At 38.6% G+C, this 23,098-nt stretch overlaps 1 protein-coding gene across 3 annotated transcripts; it reads right to left on the reverse strand.

Annotated features, from left to right (window-relative positions):
- Positions 1-4,667: 4,667 nt before the first annotated feature.
- On the reverse strand, positions 4,668-15,133 carry LOC121507909 (polymeric immunoglobulin receptor-like). 3 transcript variants are annotated; one of them, XM_041784297.1, is made up of 8 exons: positions 15,052-15,133; positions 14,620-14,946; positions 8,896-9,216; positions 6,212-6,508; positions 6,042-6,113; positions 5,771-5,887; positions 5,585-5,655; positions 4,668-5,406 (listed from the first exon to the last, which is right to left on the reverse strand). In XM_041784297.1, exons 1-8 carry the CDS (start codon positions 15,092-15,094, stop codon positions 5,272-5,274), a joined length of 1,383 nt encoding a protein of 460 aa, XP_041640231.1. In that variant the 5' UTR covers positions 15,095-15,133; the 3' UTR covers positions 4,668-5,271. The 3 variants fall into 3 exon arrangements, with proteins under 3 accessions (XP_041640231.1, XP_041640230.1, XP_041640232.1); XM_041784296.1 differs by having other exon boundaries at positions 8,896-9,219; XM_041784298.1 differs by lacking the exon at positions 6,042-6,113 and having other exon boundaries at positions 8,896-9,219.
- Positions 15,134-23,098: the final 7,965 nt, after the last annotated feature.

A 23,098-nucleotide genomic window follows, 5' to 3' on the forward strand; every position in this document is an offset into this window, starting at 1 on the left:
CAAGATGGCTTAGCGTACAAGACAATGATGCTTGAGATTGTTCACAAAGAAGCTTTTACAGGGCTTCATGTAATAAATGTCATAATGGATCTAAGAAATCCTAACCAGACCAAGACTAAACATTAGCCCCACATCCAGCAAGACTGGACAGGAAACTACACTTCATGCTACATGTCCCACATCTGATGAAGAACTTGAAGAGTGCCCTGTGCTGGTCCACTGAAAGATTAGGTGGAATTTCAAGAGGTCAAGATGGCATTGAAAACCGCCCCCAAATATTTCCAAGAAAATCCTTCAGTCAAGTCATTTTGAAAAGATGAAGGTGGGCCTTGCAATGAATATCTTCAACAAGACAAGGAGTGCAGGTCTGAAATATACATGGTGGGTCAGGACCCACATTCTCACCTGACATCGGCATGGTTTCTGGAGCACGTGGATCACTGGTTTGACATCATGTCCTCTCGCCACCTAGTTATGCCACTGAGCAGACAGAAGATAGAGTATCACAAGGCAATCATCTCCCTCCAGGCTGTGATGCAGCTCTTTTGTGGGATGTAAACTGGACAAGTGGGCGGCTAGAGAGAGAAGCCAGTCTTTCAGACAGCAGGCTTCCCTTATGACCTGATGTACGAAAAATAATAATCAAAAGCTACATCAGGCTGAGGTTGAGTGAAGCACAGCAAATCTATGCTGAAATAAAACTAGAGCTGTCTAACAATAGGCATCTTGTGCATTTAATGCTATTTTAACCTTCCAAGACCCTTCATGCACATATGAGGGAACATAAATAAAAATTTCTACTGTTAGGATTTTAAAAAATGTCATGACTGTTCAGTCAAGTTGAAGAAATTAGCTTGAAAAACAGATAATTTACTATGAACTTTTCAGGAATTTTGATAGATAACATATGTCTAGGAAATTTTCAAGAATTTAGATGGAAAATTTGGGATATTTTTGTATATTTTTTAAAGGGATATGTTGGAATAACTTTGCTGTGAAATTTTTGAATATTTGCATGAAAGATATCAATTTTTAAAAAATCTTTGGAATCTTTTTTATTGAAATGTATACTTTGTGATTAAGTTTCATTGAAACATTTGAGGAATATTCAAAGACAATTAGGATGTCTTGTTTTTGAGACTTTCAGTCATTTTTGTGTTAATTTGGAAATGTATTTGTAATTTTGGGGGAATTTTGTTTTGAATTTTTGGGGGAAAATTTTGCTTCAAAAATTTTCAGTATGCTTTTAGAAAGATTTTTATTTGAATTGAGGCTTTATTATAAAATCTCAACGAAACATTTTAAGGAATATTTTTAATGAAATTTTGGGGTAACTCTCTGGACTCTCCGAATTTGCTGTCTCCTTTTCAAGCTGGAAGACCTGGTGAAAAAAACATTAGTGTTTTGTTCTTGTGCTGTAAATACATGGGCCAGATGTGGCCATTGAACAAGCACCGTATAGTTCCCAGAGCACCTGATGTTGTTTCAGCATGTTGATTAAAGGTTTGAAGGTGTAAAGCAGAAAGCCTTCCACAATGAAGATATGGAAATAAAAATTTCAGGAAAAAAAAAATATCAAAGAAACGTCAATCCCATCGATTAATTTAAACTAGAAATAATACCAACAAGAGCTTGTGCATATCTAATTCTTAATATTGATACTTCGCAAGTTTATATATTTTTGTATGCAATGTTTAACCCTTGTATGGTGTTCAGGTCTGTGGGACCCGTTTTCATTTTTTTTATTAAAAGAAAAATGATATGAGTAATCACTTTTTCAAACTCAGACTCACTGGCCACACACTTTATACCCCCCTACACATTTGTATTACATACAGGATGCACGGGTCTAGTCAACCCAGGGCTAAAAACAAGTGTGGAAATTGTAGGTCCTGAGTACCTTCACTCTATCTACCTCCTTTCTGGGCCTACTGTGTGTGTGTGGGGTGTGTGGGGGTGGGTTTGTGTGTGTGTGAGAGAGAAAGAGAGAGTGTGTGTGTGAGTGTGTGTGAATTTTGTCTTTCTGCACCAAGTTGCTAACTTTGCAAAGCAGATGGATACGCCCTTTTCCTTGTTTCTCACTGGTGAATCCATCTTGCAAAGCTCCCGTCTGAACCGTTTAGGACAGGTTAGAAAGTGACAGGACCAATCAGGGATGAGGGACAGTACTTTCAGTTGTAGCGGAGTCGCATCAACAAGGGGCCAGTGCAATTATGGCAGAAGAGATTGACATGGTTGCTGCTAAAGCGCCAGTTTTATCAGAACTTGACAAGATTTCTTTGTTAAAAGAAGAACAGCAGTGAGTTGTTTTCTTTTCAAAGAATGACAAAAGTCATGTACTTACATGTCTACAGTCGCCATGGTTCACGTTATTCCTCGGTAGCTGCACACGCACACCTCGGTCATGGCTACATCACGCTTTGTTGCTCTGATTGGCACGTAAAGATGTGACAGACAGATCGTTCATCCAGTCACAGTCCGAGTTTATTTTCAATGGTTCTGCCCTTTAAAAAACTCTGCCCCTCATGTGTTGTATAGGCTGGTATGATAAAGCAGTCTGTCCAGTGGGGCTGTGTTGTCTAGACTGACATGGTCTTTGTATGTGTTCAGTTTCTGTTGTGTAAACTGACCTGAATGGGTAAAATTTCTGTTGAAGTTCAAATAAATAATAATGAAAAAAAAATCCAATTTTTTCCTCTCATATCTTGATTATATTACATTTTATTAAAAAATAAACTAAAAACGAGAATTAACAACCCACAAATGTAGCGGGTTCACCAGACCCACGAACACTGGCTGAATAACAAAAATATGAACACCACACAAGGGTTAAGTCCTGTACATTGAGAGGAAAGCTAACCAGAGTCAAATTCCTTGTTGCAAAAGCGTGCATGGCCACTAAAGCTGATTGTGATTTCAAGCTCGCTCTGACCTCAAGACTACACCTCAGTACGCCCACTGCCAATCAGGCACCTTCATCAATGAAATAAAAATGTCAGTCTATTGAGCCATTGCAGTCAATTGAGGATACTAGCTCTGTGGCAATGGATCCACTAGGTTCCAAACGGGGCCTGACAGAGATCCTCAACCAAGGCCTACATGTACAGGTGATGGCCACAGACTGCTCCACTTCTAATAAAAAAATGATGAAAGATGAATTACCAGAGATTAAAGCAGTTTGATACCTGGCTTACTGCCAAAGGCAATCTTAAAAATAGAGGAATACACCAGTCAAAATGTAAAAACATTCTCATAATCAAGAGGAAATAAGAGTATGGCCAAACTTTGAATGATAATGTACATTTTTTGTGGTGTTTTACTTTGTATAGTTCGTTTTATTTTGATTAACTTCCGGTTTCCGGAGGCTGTGACTGGCTGCTAACTTTCTCTGCTCTTCCTGAGGCATCCACCCCGCCCCCCTGGTGCTGTGGAGAGATCACACCTGCAGCGAATCACTCACTGAAGATCACTATTTAAGACCTGCTGCAGCTCTCTACAGCGCCTGAGTCTTGCCAACCTTACCTCACGGTAAACGTCAGCTCCAGGCTCCTTCTCTCACGAGATCGTCCAGAGAAGTTTACCAGTGTTCTTCTGATGACTATTCTGAGTAATCTCCAGTGCTTGTGTTCTCCTGTGCTCACCCCTAACGTGCCTCTCCCTTCTCTTCCAGTGCCTCCTGCCCAGATCACCGCAGCCAGCTCCAGCACTCTCTCACCCTCTCGGACTCTTGGAATCCCCCCTCCCTTCCCTACTTAACTGCCCAATAAAACTGTTAAAACTGCTTCTCCGTCTCCGCATCCTGGGTCCTACCACTACACTCACATAACATTTCTGGGGAAACAAAAATAAGAATGTTTGATTTTTTTTGCTTTTGCCTTCTTTTGTTTGTTTCATCAAATCATTTTTTAGTTATATGCAATTGGGTCCTCTTTTTTGCAAACTGTGACAACAATTGACACGGTTTTCCTGTACATCATACGAGGGTAACATAGATAAAGGTTTTCTTGTTTGGATTAATGTATATTCTTTGTCGTTTGAGTAGATGTCTTTAAAGTGTGATACTCAGGACTAATATTTAACACAGGAGCTGAAACAGTGATGGACAGCCAATTCTCCGTCATATAGGTATGGTCCACGAATGGACTGAGAACGGGCATCCACAACAGTGTGCTCATACATCTTTGTCTTTGGAAGATGTGGCTGAAATGGGACATATCAGGAGCTGTCTAAGGCCGGCCACAAAGTACAGGATTTTAAGCCCGATTTGGCAAGATTTGCCTCCCCCGATGATTGTGGGGATGTATCCCAAGAGGAGCCTGGTCGCAAATGACTGTTTGTCTGAGTAGTCTGCATGTGTGTGGTGTCAACATGATTTTTTTACTGCTCCAAATCATGTCATAGCCTCCAAAATCGCGAATCGTAAATATCAAACATGTTTGATGTTTATTATTCAAGGTCACAGTGCCGCTGGTGTGTGATCTTCAGTGATCTGACAGTCTGGCTGAGTCGTCTAGTGTGTGCGTTCAGAGGATTAAAGATATAAATCTTTGGAAATTGTCCTTAACTCTTTGGTCTCCCACAGTTTAAAAATCGTTTCAGATTTTTTAAAAAATCGTCTAGTGTGTGGCCGGACTAAGCTGGTCAAAAATGACGACTAGATCTCACAGTTTTAACAAGAGGATTATTTATTTACAAAAAAAAGATTACATGAACATGAAAATAATTACAAACTACTTTATGGCGATACCCAAAATAATCAAAGTGCTCAAAGAATAACTAACTTCTCTCTCCAATCAACAGAAACAGGAGAAAATGAAGTTAGATAAACTGCAAAGTTTACCCAATGAAACCAAGGACCAAAACTCTCAGACAAAGACAAGTGTGACATTTCCAAATGGGAGAGGAAAGAGTTTAGGATCCCCTGTGCACTGCAGTGACATCATCCTGCTCCTTAAATGGGAGAAGACGTCTGTTGCAGTCAGAGCAGAAGCTTGACCAACAATCGGCAGCAGATGGTGACACACCTACTTCAGCAGATACTAAGAAAATAAAGAAAACAAACACAACCACCACTGCCAGTTTGGAATGGACAATATGAATACAAAACACATCATGACCACAGTCATAACAGATGGTATATGACTGTAGGGTGTAGACAGAGAAGGCTAAGTTTGAGCTAAACTGATCTTTATCAGCCTGCTGGTGCAGACATCTCAAACCGGATAATTTGCTTGTAAATGTACAAGGTTTGTACACAGCTTTGCATACTCATCATCTCTTGGATTTTATGTACATTTGGTTACAGTAGATTTCCTCTGTGGAGAAGTTTTGGTACAAAGAATCATCATTGTCCAGGTTAAGTGTCATTTGTTTGGAGGCTGCAGCAGCACCTAGATTTTCATACATCTGAAACAGAATTAACAGAAAAATAAGTTAACTGATTGTTACAAAGATACAGTCAGCAGAGCCTAAAAAAGTCAGCTTTTGTCTATCAGAACAAGACAACCCTTCAGTAAACTGCTATGTAATGTGTGCCAAGTTATTGTTAGCAGAGGGCAAGATTTTGTATGTTTCAGTTCCTTACATCTGCTTCACAGATCACTTCCTGAGCTCCTGCTGCTTTGCGTTGGTTCCTCTTCACACTGACTTCTGCTCCTTAAACATAAATTCAAAGTAATAAACAAACAAACACTGTAAATGTCCACTTATGCATATATATATATATATATATATATATATGACAGTTCTGTGTGTGCATTTGCAAACATACCTGGTGCTCTGCAACACTTATATTTATGAATCATGATCACAGAAAATGTCAGTATGACCAGAGCTAGGACAACCACAATGGACACGATGACACCCAAGGACAGGACCTTTGCTACATCTTCAAGAAAACATGACAGGATTATTAATAAATACTTCCTGATTTCAGACATCAGCATCACACTCACATGAAATCATAGTCTCAGAAAAACTTAATACAGGGACATCTTGGGTTTTGAGGTTAAGCTGTATTTTCCTCACATAAACTCTCACACCTTTGACAAGTCTGTCAGGGACAGATGTCGTTTCAGATCCAGCAGGATTCACCTCAGTGGTGGTGGAAAAGTCTGCCAGAGAAATCATACTACTGTTTCTGAATCTGCTAATCAAATACATCTTTTTTTAAAATGTATTCAACCTGTAACTCTTGTTTTTATAATCTTACCCACTGATAGTTGAACCTTGGTGTAGTTTCCCACTCTCCACTGTGGGTCTGAACCACACCAATACATCCCAGCGTCCTCTGCTTTCAGCTCTGCAATCATCACTGAGAAACTGCTTGAAGAAACATCATCCTGCAGCGAGAACCTGCTTTGACTCATCATGTCTCTACAAGTTTTTCGGTCGTCTCCCTTGCAGAGGAACTTCCTGTTATCCCTGTGTTGAAGTGGGTAAGGACACTGTATAGTTACTGGACGTCCCACAATGCCGCTCAGTTCACTTGACTTTACACAGCACCACTCTGTCAAACAGAAGGAGGTTTCAGTGAGACAACTAATGTTTACAAAGTTTGCAACATCAGAACATATCTGACATCTAGGCTCCAAGCTATCTACCACTACAGTGACTAAACCCTCAGACCACTTTTGTCAGATGAAAAAAAAATGTACATTGGGATTTAGTAGTACTCTTAATCAGTTAGTGTCCAAATCTCGACATTTTAGCACCAAGTATTGAAATTCTACATTTTGTGTTAAAAACGTACATAGTACCTGCCCTCTACATGGTGAAAATAGTCAGCTGCAACTGAATTATTTTGAAAAAGTCTTTGGACAGATCTGGCAGTCTGTGATGTATGTAGTGCATATCATCACCAAAATGTCTGGCTGAAAAAAAGCCAGTCACCGGATAAGTAAATAGTGAATAATTACACATAACCCTTTCATATAAACTCACAAATAGTTTTACTACGGCCTACCTGCTGTTTGATGCTGGCTTGTTTATCTATGTAACAGCACATTGCTGATTTAGGCAGTGAATATTCATGTGATTGAAGTGGATGATATCAAACAAAGCTGGGAAAGTCTAGAGCTACTAAAACCTATGCCTATGCAGGGAAATAAGAGGTATAAAATAATTTGAATTAATTATTGCTGTAGGTAAAAATGAAGTTGGCGGGACAGGCCTGGGCCGAGCAGAGTTGTAGTAGAGTGGACTTTGATGAGTGGGTAAATCTACCTATGACTAATTTTCTTACAAATGTTGTCATGATGTCATGCAGAAAGGCATGGATCATTATGACCAATGGCGAGAGCACCATCTCACTTCCCTGTAGGTGGGTGTTTATGTTCTGTGCTTTCTGGCTAATTAGCAGCAGCAGTGTTGGAAGAGCCATCGATGAGAGGAAGACTGTACAGAACTATAAACAGTGGATGCTTTTGTCTTTCTTAACGACTATTTCAAATCAACCACGATGGTTGGATTTTACTGTTTTAATGGTGGTTACGGTTGAGATCATCAGTTTATGAGGACTAATACTGGCAATTGATGGTAAGACTTAACTTTCATTGTTAATGCTGAGTTTTAAGGTGGTGTCTAGTCAATGGAGCATTGGTTAGTTATTTGGATAACTTGTTGATGTTTTCAATGGAGGATGGTATTTGGCTGTTGTTAGCTGCTAAGTTATGGTAGCAGCTAATGTGATGATGGGCTAACTTAGAGCTAATGGTGCAAATGTGAAGCTAAGCACTGCTGTTATTTATGTGTTGTCTTTCTGCAGTCATTTCCAAAATCTTGTCATGTGTATGTTATGTTAAGAAAAGAATAAACAATAGTTGTAAGGTCTGAAATATTCTTTGTTTTTATGTGAATACGGATTATTTCAGTAATTGATAGGTTGTAAATATCTCTGCTCACTCTATATTAGCCTCTCTTACCTCCAACTGTGTATTAATACATAAAATAAACTTTAAATCAACAGTTGAAAAAATATATAGGTTCTTATCGATTATCCTCCATCATAAGTAGGAAAAAAATACGTCTTTAAAAGAAATGATAATGAGGAAACATGATATGTTCAAAAAGGGTAGTGATGAGGAGAATAGAGAGCCACAAAGACAAGCCAGAACAGAGATTAAAAATGCTGAACTCAAATATAAAGCCAATGTGAACAGAAATTCAACGATAGGGATTTTAAAAAGTGTCTGGAATTGCATGTCAACCATGACAGTCACTCAAAAGATAAAGAACAATAATGTTAAATGAGCTGGGTCTAAATCAGACAAGGAGCCAGCTGATGATTTTAATAGTTTTTATCTTAGGTTTGACACTGATGATTTTAAAGAAAAAGTGGATCAGATAAGGAATGAAAGCCTCTACCACACAGCTTGATTTTAATGTTCTGGATGTAAAGAGTTTGCTCAGCAAAACCAACAAGAGCCCAGGTCCTGATAGCATCCCTAGTCATCTCCTTAAACACTGTGCAGTTCAAGTGGTTTATATTTATCAGATATTCAAGTGCTCCTTCAAGCAGCAGAAGGTTCCTGCACTATGACAGGCAACAGTTGTGCCAGTGGCCAAAGTCAAATCCCCAAAATCTTTTGATGATTACTGACCTGTGGCCCTGACCTCCCTGGTTATGAAGATTTTTGAAAAACTAATAAAGAGAGAGCTGGTGGGGGCTGTGGAGGAAATTTTAGACCCTTTACAATGTTTTTATAGGAGCAAAAGAGGGGTGGATGAAATGGTTTAAACTCTTCTTAACTGTGTTTTTAAGCATTGCTTGTCTTTCATTTGAATAATTTATCTTTTGTTTTGAAACTGTCCTACAGCCATTTACTCCTACATCTGTGTGATTACAAAACCCTGAAGATAACCAGAGTAACATAAACAAGAATTGTGACATCTGACCTTTAACTTCTAGATCAGCAGCAGTGAAAACATCCAGGGTGGAGTTCCTTTGGACGCCACAGAGGTACGACCCAGAGTCCTCCACAGTCAAAGAGGTGATGGTCACTGTAAATTTCCTCGTCACCTTGTCGTCAGTAAGACTGAACCGTCCTTTCTGATTGGTGTCAGATGTGATCAGTGCCTGCTGCAGACATGTGGACGCCTGCCTCCCTCTGCACATGTACTTCAGGTTGTCCTGGTCGCTCTGCTCGTAAGGACAGCTGAAGGACACAGAGCTGTCCTCGTAACTTTGTAGTCTGGTGGAGTTCTTGCAGCAGATGTCTGCTGGACAGATAAGTAAGAAAGGAGAATGTTACATAAACTGACACAAGTATTCGAACGAGAAACCATTTCCCCACTCAAATAAAAGGTAGCAGTATTGTGACACTACTAAATTTGCTTGCAAGCAGTGGCATGAAAACCCTAAACAGACATAGCCTAGATCCATTTGATTTAAATCTGCTGTCCTGTAGTAACGAGCAAAATCCTTTTGTTCTCCTGAGACTTTGATTTCTTTATGGAACCAATTCTCAAGCCTTACAGTGCTGACCAATTTCCTCTGCACCTCTTCGTCACTGACAATAGCCAGGAGGGTCTGACATTGTAGATTAAAAAATATAATCTTGATGAAATACTTCTTATGAAATCCACAGGATGTTTAAACATGGCAGGCTCTGTGTTTGTGTTTATTACTGCTGTCACGTAACCTGGCATGTCAGAAAACCTCCCATAGACAGCGTCTGGGAAAGGCCAGGCCTTTGAAAAAAAAAACTCGGAGGGTGATTGGATAAAAGTTCTGTCTGTCACATCTTACAGGCCAATCAGAGCAACAAAACACGTGATGTATCCGCGACCGAGGTGCGCCGCTACCAAGGAGTAAATTCCAAAGAGAACTGCATAATGTGAACCATGGCGATTGTAGACATGTCAGTACACGACTTTTGTTGTTTTTGAAAAGAAAACAACTCACTGCTGTTCTTTGTTCTTCTTTTAACAAAGAAATGTCATCAAGCTGTGATAAAACTGGGCTTTAGCAGCATCCACACTAATCTCTTCTGCCATAATTGCACCGGCCTCTTGTTGCTGCTTGGATATGTCACGATTCTGCTGCCCCCACCCTCGGAGGATTTTTATTCAAAGGCTCTGCCCTTTCCCAAACAGTGTGTATGAGAGGTTTTCCAGATGGATGTATGAAACAAATCCGTCATAAAATGTGACAAACACGTGAAGCTAATGTTCTGAACTGCAAGAGTAGGATGCACTTGCTTTGATTTGTCTGTTTTGTCCTTTCATGTAGATTTCTGTGCTTCTACCATGGATCAGTAATGTTTTATAAATAACTGCTTCTTTTTGCTCCTGTGACCTTCTGACTACATGCTCTGCTATGCCCCATCATGACGTTTTGTCAATGTAGTGAAATTAAATACAGTCTGGCATTTTATCGTAAAATTTAACCGGATATTTTAATTTGGTCTGGCAACACTTCCTGCCCTGTTCCATCCGCTCAGAGCTGGTGGAGGCACTCTCATTGACCAAAACTATCTAAACTAAACTCTGTCTATCGTAACTATCTGCTCTGTTGCCGTGCCGGAGCGGATATGGACCAAACACGTATCTGGTGTATTTCAGGGGTTAGCCAGAAGGAGAGGCAGCATTTTGGTTTCATCCTCCCCACCTGTGGACCTGGTTAAAAACATCTCTGTTTATTGTGCCTTTAGAAAATGTTTGTCAGTAAATTAGTTTAATTTAGTTATTGTGCCTCTTTTCTTGTTTTGATGTTATCATTTTACTTGCAAACTTATGAACTTATGTTCATCTATTTATAAACTTAGATCATTTACTCTCAGTACTTGAATGAACTCTCCTCTACTGCATAAGAGGACAGAAGGCGGTATTTACTGTTTTTTTTTAACAGTATGATCTAATGAGGTGGCACTGCACTCTATCACACAGTAACGCCTTACCCTTCCTGTGAATTCAAAACGCCAGAAAACAAAATAACAGAGAAAACTTGCTACTGCTTTGTGGTGTGGGTACATGATCTCAAGCCCTATTAAAACCTAGCTTCACACATGGGCATTTTAATGTGTTTCAGTTATGTTCCATCATTTTAAAGCTTTAGGCTTTAGAATAAATGTGTTTTAATCAAATTATACTTTGAAAAACATAACCCTCACAATCACTCAGTTTAACTGGTTTTAAATCTATTTGCTTTAAAACAGCATGATGCATGCCATTTTTGACGGAAGCACGATCTGAACCAGTGGTATCATCCAATTAATGTGATGGTTGCATTTATTTAATATCCACTACTAATCTAACTCTTTTGGTTTCATTTGGATTAACACTACATCCACTTTAGAACTAGCTTCAAAGTATCGTGATTGTTTCAATAGTTTCTTTTTAATTGGACATTACAGACATCTTGCTCCTCTTACTCCTGTGTGCCTTCTGTCTTTGCATACGGCCATGCAGTCTCATCACCTTAAATGGGCATAAAAGGGGCTTTTTCTGTGCTAATTAGGAGAAACTTGCAACTGCTTCCAGCTGCAAATAATTCTGCAGTTTAAGAACGAGTCATGAATCCCACTTAGGTTTCTCTAATGCCCTATTCCTATGGGATAAGTATTACCTAAGGACCTCTGATAATTTGTGAATTACCCCTGACATCACTGATTGGTGTGGTGCATTCGTATGGCATAAGTGAAGTCTGTAATGTACTCAAATGTACAGATATTTGTGCTGCATGGCTGCAGTATGTAAATGAACAGTTAAATTTATTTCCAAAATTCATAAATTAAAAAAAAAAATCTCATGCACTTTATGTTTGGCAGGTAACATTTCCTCATGGTAAATATGAACCTCTTCTGTTACTTTAAAAAGTTTTTATGCAGTTGATGCTGTGGATATTATTCTGCACACTATTTATTTTGGATTGTTATGCATCCACAACAATCCTCCTCATAGAAATCAGCTGTTGCAGCCTAATCATTGAAAGTTGAGCGATATATTTTAAACTGTAAATACTGTTATGCATGTAGTGTACAGCTAAATAATATATACAATTTGATATACGATCAGGCACATGAAATGGGAAGAGCAGAAGAGCTGTGCGTATGAAGAGAGCAGCACTGTGCACACACATTTGGACACTAGAGTTTCCATGAATAAAGTAAAATAAAGCCATTTTTACACATATGCTGAAATTAACTAAAAGTGAAGCCCTGTTTATAATCCATATGTGTCAAAACTTTACTAACAATGTCCTTCAAAGCATCTTATTATTTTTTGATCAATAGAAACTTATTTATGTCCTATTTGCACAGGACTAGAATTACCAAGGGACCTCTGGTTTCTTGTAATAATCTCACGGGACGTCTGTTTTTAATCCTGTGTGAATCGACCATGTCTGTCATTTGTGGTGTAAAATTTCCAGAGCTAATTACCTCCCATATTTCAACTCACACAGAGGTCCACAGGTAATTTGAATCTTGTATGAATAGTCATCTCTGTAATTGCAAAGAAATGTTGCATTTTTTAAATCAGTCACTTTTGTTAAAAACAATAGAACTTGACAAATGACAAAAGAAGATGGATCCATTCAATTAACTACTTGTATTTAAAAAATTGCTATTAACAAGTTCTTGAAAGAAATTTTTTTTTACAAAGTGCAATACAGTTCTGATGGGAATTTACATTAATTCAAGTTAAAAAGAAAGGAAGTTAAATTATTGCATTAGATTAAGCCATATTTGCCGTAAAGGGACACTTAGTCATTTTAACATCCTCTACTTGATTCATGAGTGTAATATTTCACATTCTAGCAGGAAATAAAGCTCCATCAATCACATGGTGGTCTGATGTTGCCTTATAGTTTTACTTTAACATTACAGAAATAGGATCTATTTTTCAAAGCGTGTTCCTTTTTAATTTTTGTGACCACATTTTTGTTTGCGAGTTGATCTACTGTAAAAAAATATGACATTTAACATCATATCTGGAGCTAGAAACACATTTGTATTTGTCTTATTATCAAGATGTAATCTTATTAAATGCTTCAGGTACCAAAGGCTTTTGAAAAGGTGCTGTAACAAAGATGTGAGGGTGCTGAATTTTAAATAAATCATAATTCAATGTTCGCACACAGAAGAGATAGAGCACCAAAACAAGGCTTGAATCTTTGCTCTGTAAGATTAATGGGCCAATCAGTGAAGTTTATTAAATCCTGTGCAAAGAGCAGAATCTCCGAAGCCTTGATACCCCTAAACTAAGCCCTATAGAGTCTTTTCTAATGGACTGTAAGAATCCCTCATTTTATCTGCTTCTACTCTCTTTTGCATTTGATTTGTCAAACTAGTTTAATATATAATGCAAATGGGAAAAGGGAACTTGACAATGACGTACAACTGGCGAGAAACTGTTGACTGTATCAAAACAGTTTCCTCTGATAAAAGACAGAGAAATTCAATACACAGTCCTCCATAGGTTACATATAACTCCTTACATTTGGAACAAGATGAATCCAAGTTTATCTCCTCAGTGTTTGAAATGTGAAAGAGAAACAGGGTTTATAGCCACCTGTTCTGTTGAAATGGATTAAAGACAGAGCTCCTACTGTTACAATGTAGAATAGAGCTTTCCTGTTCTTCCTCATGAGAGGATAAGTGCTTTGCTAAAGGGTAATGAACAGCTATTTTTTAATATGTAGAAACCACTGTCTCTCTGATGAGACTCTGGATCTGCTGTAAAAAGGATTTAACTGGAAACACTCAGGTTACCTACAGTCAGACTCAGTACATTTAAAAAAATATTACGACTGGCAGATTAATGAACTGATATTAACAAACTAAGGAAATGGGGTGTGGTCTTTTTCTTTATATAACTTTTTTGTCGTTGTCTTTTTTTCATATTGGCTGCTTGTTAACTGTCAATGGGTATGTGTATTTCTTTAAACCATATTCTGAGAAACCTAAAAACATATGTAAACCAAAAATCTGTTGTATTAGTAACCCTTTAAATCTGTCAGTAGGTTGTTAAAAATTTTAAACCACTAAAAAAATGTAAAAAAGATGACTATGACAATTCAGCATTTGAATCAATTGAAAAGTACAGTGATTTTTTTTAATTCCCTGAAAAGAAATAACTTTGGAAACAGGAATTTCTGGCCCGATGGCAGCAAGATGTCAGTGCATTATCAGAACCTAAGTGAAACAATATGCAATAAAAGGCAGCTCTAAAAAGTTAGGTTTTGAGGCAGGATTGAAAAGTATAGGAGCCTATATAACAAATAATTTGTTGGACAGAGTTCCAGGGATGGGGTCTACACAGTTTAAAGCTTAAGACCCCACAGAGGTGAAGTGGACAGGAGAAATATTGATTCCCCAAAATATAAATCTTCCAAGTAACTACAAAGACTTCAGATTTATGTCTTACATCAAAATATGTAGGGGTATAAAGTAGCAGTATAAAGAAATACTGGTAAGTAACACAAGAATTAATCAAGTCACTGAGTGAATTAATGTATTTAAATTTCTCCTGTGTGAAGACTAATCAGCCTGTTTTAATGAATATTGTGTGTGGATCTGCAACTAAACAATGTCTAGCTTAGTGTGGCAGAATTATCATTTTTGTTTGTTTGTTTACAGTGTGAAGTTGCACCAATTGTGTCTTTATTCCTTGTCATACCTGGTCCAACTTCCAGCCGTATTTCAGTATAAATGTCCTTCCCTATCCTGGTCACCCCACACCAGTACGTCCCAGCATCTGTAAGTCCCAGATCAGAAATGGTCGCTGTGAAGACTCGTCTCCCAGTGTCATCTGAGATGATATATCGGTTTCTCTGTGTTCCAGTCGTTGTTACAAGAACATCATTGTTGCTGCATTCCTTTCTGCACAGGTACTTCTCATAAGATTCATAACCCTGACTGTAGGAGCAAGAAATATTAACTGCTTGTCCCTCATATCCTGATACCTGGATCGGCCCTGCTGCACTGAAGACCCAGCTCAGAGCAACTGTGAAGAAACAAACCCCACCAAAACAGGTTTTAATATCATTTTCATCTTTTAAATTCACCTACTGGAAACATGAACTCATTTAAACAGGAAAAAAAAACTTACTGCACAGGATGAACATCATGCTTTGAAAGCACACCATCTTCATGCTACTTCAGAGAATAGAAACCAACTAAGTGTGATTCTCTGGAAATATAGCACCAGGAAGAGGCGCCACCCCTGAATGTTTCCTTTCACTTCCTCTATTCAGTTTGCCTTGACCTTTATTAGATTTAATCTGCCAGTGGGCTGAACCCTCACGAAAGACTATTTCTGACTTAAGGAAAGGTTGCAGTTATTTAGATTGAGTTTGAATTATGAAAAACTTCTACCACTCAGATTTATTTAAAAAAATGTTGCAGTTTGGACCTTATAAGTAGAACAAAACATATGACCAAACAAAAGAGGACAAAACAAATATTTTTAAAAAGTGCATTTTAGCAGAAGTTTTGCATGATTTGCATAGATTTTATTTTACTCCATTTTCAGGTCAGAATGGGTAATTTTTGAAATTTCTTGAGGAAACCTCATTGTCTTAAGAAAATTAGGTTTGTTATTCAAATAAAAGAAGATCTATGTGATTTTTCAGGGAAAACAACATAAACTTCCCTATCATGAGGAAAATGGAGAAAGTAAAAATATGTGCAATGCATATAGAAAGTATTCAACCCCTTGGATGTTTTACTTTTATATAGATTATAAATTTTATAATAATTTTAAGAAAAATACCTGAAATGGAGGTATAACAGCCACTTTCTTCTGACCACTTTTTTAAAACCTGAATTAAAACAACAGGCATTAAACTATCACCAGAGCCCAAACAATTATGAGAGTATTATGTAGGCTACAGGTTAAACAAACAGTTGTATAAATTAAATATTTAATACATCAGCTGGAGTTCAGTGGTTTGCATTGATGCTGTGGTTATACAGAAGTGTTTTCCTTCAAGATGTGCTGTTTGTGATTCCCTTTAATGCCACTTTTCAGGCTGACAATGCAATTTAATTTCTTTGACTTCTCTGATCTGAAGATGGACACCATAAGAAGAGGAGCATTCTTTGTTGCCGTATCACCTTCCTGTTGTAAAGTCTGAGGGTGAGACTTGCTGAACATTAAATGTATAGTGGCGTGTTATTACCCGTTGTTTTCAGTCACCACATTAGTACACTGCTTTCAGCCGTATAGGAGAGAACGCGAGTGGTTGTCACACTTTTTACTCTACTTTGAATTGCTCATCATCAAAACATCTGTAAATAGTCGGTCCTACATTGAATTAAAGCTCAAGGTGTTGGCTTACAATGTGTATCCCTCTCATTTTTCAGCTTATTGAAACTAAGAGGAAATAACGATCAAAGACACTCTGACACATTGTGACAACCAAGCCCGTTACAGGGATGGTTGTCATACATTATGGGGTTGTTTGTCACAATCTTGTTAAAAAGAAGGCAGAACTAAATTTGAAACTTTAATTGCATTGAAAAGTTGAAAACTAACTTAATGCATCTGAACAGAAAATGGGAAAAGAACATGAACATTTTTAGAACAGCTTATAGAAACATATAGAAAAAACAAATTGGCCAAACAATAATTGCGTACTCAAGTAGACTACACACATTCAGTTAGTTACACTGATGGCAAATGGAGGGTCCATACACTCCAGCTAAGCATAGCTTACCCACTGGTTGCACATCCCACACTTCTCCCATACCTACCCTGAACGGCTGTGACAACCATCACAAAGACAATAGGATGACCAATCCCAAGTCGAATTTCTAGCTAGGACAAGGCTAACAACCATCTGAACTATAGCTTTCCCTTCACCCTTTTTAAGGGTAATAATTGTCTTGTCATTAACCCATTGTGTAAAAGCCTTGAAGAAAAACACTGAGGAGCTGAATATTTTCAATCAGATATGAAAAACACAAAAAGTCCTCAAGTTTAGCTGTCCCACTCAAGAGGAGATTATGTAGGTGAACTTTGATCCCAGTTCTGGACATTTCCATACCAACTGTTGTGAGACAGCGCCCTCCGGTAGTGAGATACAATGAGTAAGAGAACCAACCGACCCCGTTCTCACCCTACACATATTTCATAAATCACACCTGAACCTTTTCCACACCCAAATCTGCTCTAGTTTTTACACCAGATAGAAACATGAGGGCCAGTAGTGTTTCACATTCATTTTTTATATTTTATCTATCCACATATTTTTCCAGAAATAAAAGTCAAAGTACACGGTACATGAAGAGCAATTACAGCAAATCTACTCTGTCAAAGCAGTTTTCAAAGTGTGAGGCAAGTTTCCCCTGGGGGGCAGCACATGACTTCAAGCTAACTTCTGCTGTGTGTGGGGCAAAACAGACAGATTTATAGTTACTATTGAGACTACACTATAGAGTTGACTCCTAAAGTTAGAATTAGCCTGCAGTGGTCCGGATGATGCTCAACAGCTGTTTGATTTGTGAAGATGTGCAATAATGACAGCATAAGACAGTTTAATCCCTTGGGGTGTTAAATTGTTTAAATTGTTTATTGCTTTTACTTTTTGTTTTATCTTCTGTCAGTCACATTGAGTTAACATTTGCTGGAAATGTGCGACACAAATAAAATTGAATTGAACTGAATCACTGAAAATAAAATAAAAAAACAAATTTCCCGGGTAAGATGGATGTTCAAAGGCATGCAGACCAAAATATATGAAAAATAAAATGTTTAATGATGAGACATACATTTTGAAATTTAATTTTTAATGGGGAAAAAAATATTTTCTGCAGGGGGAGGCTAACTATCCCACACTTTTAAAGCCCCTGCTCTATGAACATCTCATATTACATGATATACAATTCAATGGTTAAAGTACAGATAGTAATCATTGAGCTGAATTTCTTTCGAAGTTCTCAAAGCCTGCCTCCATGTGGTGATGTGATCAGTAGAGGGAGCTGCTGCCTGTATTTTCCTTTTTGGTTCTACTGAGTTCAGTGTGCACTCACAGGTGGAGAGTCTAGAGATAAAGCTTGAATTTACATTAGGTTTTAATCTTGAAATAAATCATTTTTTAACATTTTAACTTGTTTGGACAGTTGTTTGGAGCATGCTGTCTTCTGCTCTAGAATTATAACCAACTTTGGGGACTGTACTCTTCAGTGTACGCTTCATGAACTGGTTGGTTGCCCCTCCACTGGTTTAGGCAGGTAACTTTATTTGCATATTTTGTGTATAAGATCATGCTGGGTAAACTCCCTTTATGTTTATCAAATCTCTTGATGGAAACCTTGACTTTGTTTCTGTAATTGTAACACGTGTGCTGTCTTGGCAGGTTAAAAATGTGCAAGAGACTACCTGATATCATAAAGGTTTAATACACTTAGTAATAAATATATGGTACAGACACAACACTGTTCAATAAGCTCAAGAATTGACCTCCCAGTTTCTGCATTAACATGTGCAGCTGTGGGAGGCAAAATCTATTAAAACTGAAGGACTTCCCGTTTTAACTCACTGTGTAGATGCACCCATATACACAGGCTGCAGCCTGTTCTACCCCTCAGTGGCCTTGGCGAAATTTGAAGGCAATCAGATGTTTGGTATGAGAGTTGCACATACTTCCTGTCAAATTGGGGAGGTTTCAAAATGCTTGCCAATACCAGTGAGACATCCTCTAATGAAACATATCTGTGTTGTGACCAATTAGTAAAGTTATTTATTGATGGGATAGCCCCTTGAGATGGACCATCTCGTTTTCAAGGGGGGGCTTTTCTCTCAAAACCGGAGCTCAATGCGTTAAGCACAAGAAGAGGAATGAAGATATGACCCATTTGTGTATCTTCCAGTAGGGGGTGCTATGATGAGATGTTTGCATGTGGGTGTGTGACAAAGTAATAACACTGATGTTTGGATGTATTCAGAATCAGTGTGTGATCATTCCTGTGAAGTTTGGTGATGACTGACATAAGCATTAAAAAGGTTGACTCGTCCTCGCCGACTCTAGGTCAGTGCTTGGACCCTAAATATGACAGTATATAAATATTAATGTGAAGTATTTAAAGTGAAGTAAAGTGATTGTTGGATGGCAGCAGAAAACATGATCTGGTTGCATGATTATTAGGTGTTCAGATGGCTGTGGGAAAGAAACTTTCTCTGAGTGTGGTGGTACATGTTTTGGCAGTTCAGAGTGTGCCAACAGGTTAAACCAATAAGGATGTCATAATTCAGCACTGGCACGTTTTATCTGCTGATAATGTTGAGAAAAAGTTGTTTTCTGATCTTTTCTGGCTGTAACATCTGTGACATTCTGGCGTATGCTGACACTTTTTATACTAAATAAGAAAACAGTAAATGGCCCCATGGGCTTTTTTCCTTGACATCATCACACTTCTTGCAAAAACCACAATAAACAGAGTGCTCTTATCTTCTTAAATGCCCTTGGGCCTAAAATACTAAGGAAAACATAATTGCCAACAGGAATCAGAATCAGTGAACACAGACGCTCTATCCATAGAGGTGATCCTAGATCCTAGACACTTCCAGGAGGTGAAACATCCAGTGGCTGCTATCAGATTCTGTATCATCAGCTGTAGACATGCAGATCGCATCAACAATTCTTTAATGAGAGAGCAGATTGATTCATCTCGGAAAATCTTAACTTTTTTGTGCATGGACTATAAGGGCTTTTTCATGTTGAGTCTTGGATGATTATCCCTCTAATTGGTTTTATAAATCAGTCATGGTCAATAAAATTTTCTTTTTAGCAAAATTACAAAATAGACATCTTTAATGTCAAAGTCAAACCAGATATCTACAAAGTAATGTCAATTTAAAAATAAAAAGGTGAAATAAGTGGCTGCATAAATACCCTTTTCAAGTCAGTATTACACTGCAATTTCAGTCTATTCTTCTTTGCAAAACTGCTCAAGCTCTGTCAGGTTACACGGGGATTGGGTGTGAGCAGCCCTTTTCGAGTCCAGCCATAAATTCACTATTGGATCGAGGTCTGGGCTTTGACGCGGCCACTGCAGAACATTCACCTCATTGTCTTTAGACCATTTCTGTGTAGCTTTCGCTGTACATTTTGGGTCATTGTCTTTCTGGAAAATAAATCTTCTCCAAAGCCGTAGTTCTCTTGCAGACTGTGTAAGATTGCACAAGATTGTCCCAGCTGCTTGTAGCTGCTCTGACTTTCAAACCACTTGCCAGTTCACACTGCTGCAACTAAAGGAGATGCATAATAGTGACAACTCTCACAGTAATTGAATTTAAAGAGATTTATTTCTGAAGTAACTGTGCAATAAATTTTACACAATGACTTTTTTGTTGCTTGTATATTTATCATCAAGATAATGTATGACATCGGCTGTATAATTCCTGTTCGTTACTAACTCATCAACATCGTAGTGTGGCAGTGAAATCTCACAGCATCTACCAACACAATTTTTTTGCCTGCTCAGTCATGTAATTAATTATATCTGAAGACATCTGAATCTTCCAGTCACATCTTAAGCTCCTACAGCCTGTTATTTCTCATGTATCAGCTCATATAACACTGTCCTGCTGTCTTGCACAGTTTATAAGGGGACAGGAGGGTTTATCAGAATAAAGTTTCTGTGATAAAACTTTAAACAACGATGCATGTTATCATTTCCGAAAATGACAGCCTATTTATCTGCTTGCAACATCCTGCAACCAGCTGTCTGCAACTTTATAAACTGCATCACAGACAGCATGGACAGACTGCTAAATTCAAGCTGCAATGGCTTGGTTCAGAGAGCTGCCACAGAAACGCTCTTGTTGCGAGTCTTTGATCTGACTTGGCTTTTATTCACAAACTACACAAGAAAACAACAGAGACACTCTATCTCTGATGGTGAGATTATCAGTCAGCACTGAGTTCTGCGACCCAAGAATATATAAGCTTGTCACACCTGGACCCAATCAGGGGCAATCAGCAACACATACCTGTCACTACACTGAGATGATTCTCTGCCCACACTCAGGAGTGACTGGTGTGATCTCTGTTACAATTGCATTCTGTTTTTATCCACATTTTACCAATGTCCTGTTTGTTTTTAACTGGGGTTTATTGTAAATAAAATGTACTCTTAATGGGTGCCTGTTGCAGCAAGAACAGCTTTATCAAATGCATTTTCTATTTACCTAAGACCCCCCAGTAAAAACCAGACATACTAACAACCTAAAATACTGTACCACCATTTAAAATGACTGACCCCACCCTGGGCAGTGCATTATAAAATACCAGTTGTGGTATATGTGGGTGCAAGCATGCGTCTGTTTTTCCCTGAGCTCAGCCATTCCCTCGACTCCAGCTGACCGCTCAGCTGTGCCGCCCGCATACTGCAGCACAGACTGTTTCCATATCTCACACACTCTCACAGAAGGTTAACTTTAAGACCCCTGAGCAGAAGGATAAGTGTGTCCTGAATTAGCGAGGATGCCAAGGCAGAGCTGGGCTGTTGCCAGGTTGAGTTGCCGAGGGGTTTCTGGTGTTGCTGCAGCAGGTTGGGTTTCTGCACTGTGGCCTGTTTGCATGTCAGCAGTGTGCAAGACGCGTGTCTTCTGGACTGCTCGAGCTACAACCCAAGAAAAACACACGCACGCACATATGCACACAATCCTTGGTGTGTATTATAGCGGATCTGTTATATATAGCTGACCCTCTCAAATCTGTAGGGTCTATCTTAACCCTTCAAGCTATGTGATAATGTCTCCTTCAGTTTCTGACTCTGTCTGCTTATGTTTTTCACATTATAGAAAACAATTTTCATCACCAAACCAACCATTAAATTTCAAACTTTTTTCTATTATGCTTGAGTTTAAAGTGAAGGCACACGATTGGAAAATAGTTGGTTAATAACCAGAAACCTGTTGCACTAGTTAAGTCTATGTTTGTCTTCAGTTATGGCCTAAAGTCCATACGAAACCCTACATACACACTAACTTCAGTTGTGTTCTTATTTGGTTGCACATCGGAGACATAAGGTTTATCTTAACTAGGGTTTAATTTCCTGACTGAAATATTGTTGCAGATATGACATTTTCACTTACCTTAACCAATCAGTGAAACGCATCGGTGAAACAAAAGCATGTTGCCAAGGTGATTAACAAAGCCTACAACCTAAGCATAGAGCCAGTACGAAATAACAACTGATTGCTGGGTTACAAGAGTTGCCTGCTTTCCTCTGTGGTATCCATAATGTTGGTTTTAAATAGCTCAGGGTGCTTAATAGTTTCTCGTTCACACAGACAACATGAAAAAAAAATGGAATCGGGTCCTCGCATTCGCTGTGGCACCTAAAAAAGTTAAATCAGAGTTATTTCTCCTCCGTCATTGCTGTGACAAAGCTGGTATCGTAAGCCCCCTCCTGGATTTTGATTGGCTAGTGGAGAAGTGACAGTGATGGCTATGGCGCTGTTCCAGCTGTGAGCGTGCTTTGTATGAGTGCTATGAATACTGCTAGTGTTGTGACAACAAAACAGCTGACACTGAAGGCAATTTTATGTTCAGAACCCTGACTGCATTAAAATTGCAAAACCAACGCATTGGTTGATTGGTTCCATTCTGTCCCCAGGCAGATCCCTATTAAACTCCAATCTAAAACAATTGTCTCCTCTGATGAACCGGATCCAGTCAGTGTCTTTTGGGAGGAACTAAGTGGTAGTTATGGGTGGGGTTTAGTTGTACAGCTAGCCGGTCTAACAGCTGTTGCTAGTGTAGTTTTTAGCTGGGATGCTGCTATAGTATAGCGCTTTTATATCAGAACTTGACATATTCTTTATAACATGGAGAGCAAAGAATTGCACTGGAGCTTTTCTTAATGGAAAAGATGATTAGCTCTTCTCCCAGTTAGCAACTATAGTGGCTACCAAGGTGAGTTCATTCCGGAGCTGCGCATGCCAACTATGTCATATGTTTTGTTGCTCTGATTGGCCCTTAATAAACAAGATGAACAAAAAGTTTGTCCAATCACCCTCCGAGGTATTTTCAAAGGTTGTGCTCTTCCCAAATACTTTGTATGGGCGGCTGCCCAGATGGCTGTGAGACTTATCCCATACAATGGATATGTGAAACAGTTTCTGGCCTGTTTAACATAGCAAAGCA

The sequence above is a fragment of the Cheilinus undulatus genome, linkage group 4 (assembly GCF_018320785.1).
Source record: "Cheilinus undulatus linkage group 4, ASM1832078v1, whole genome shotgun sequence".
Classification (NCBI taxonomy): Eukaryota; Metazoa; Chordata; class Actinopteri; order Labriformes; family Labridae; genus Cheilinus; species Cheilinus undulatus.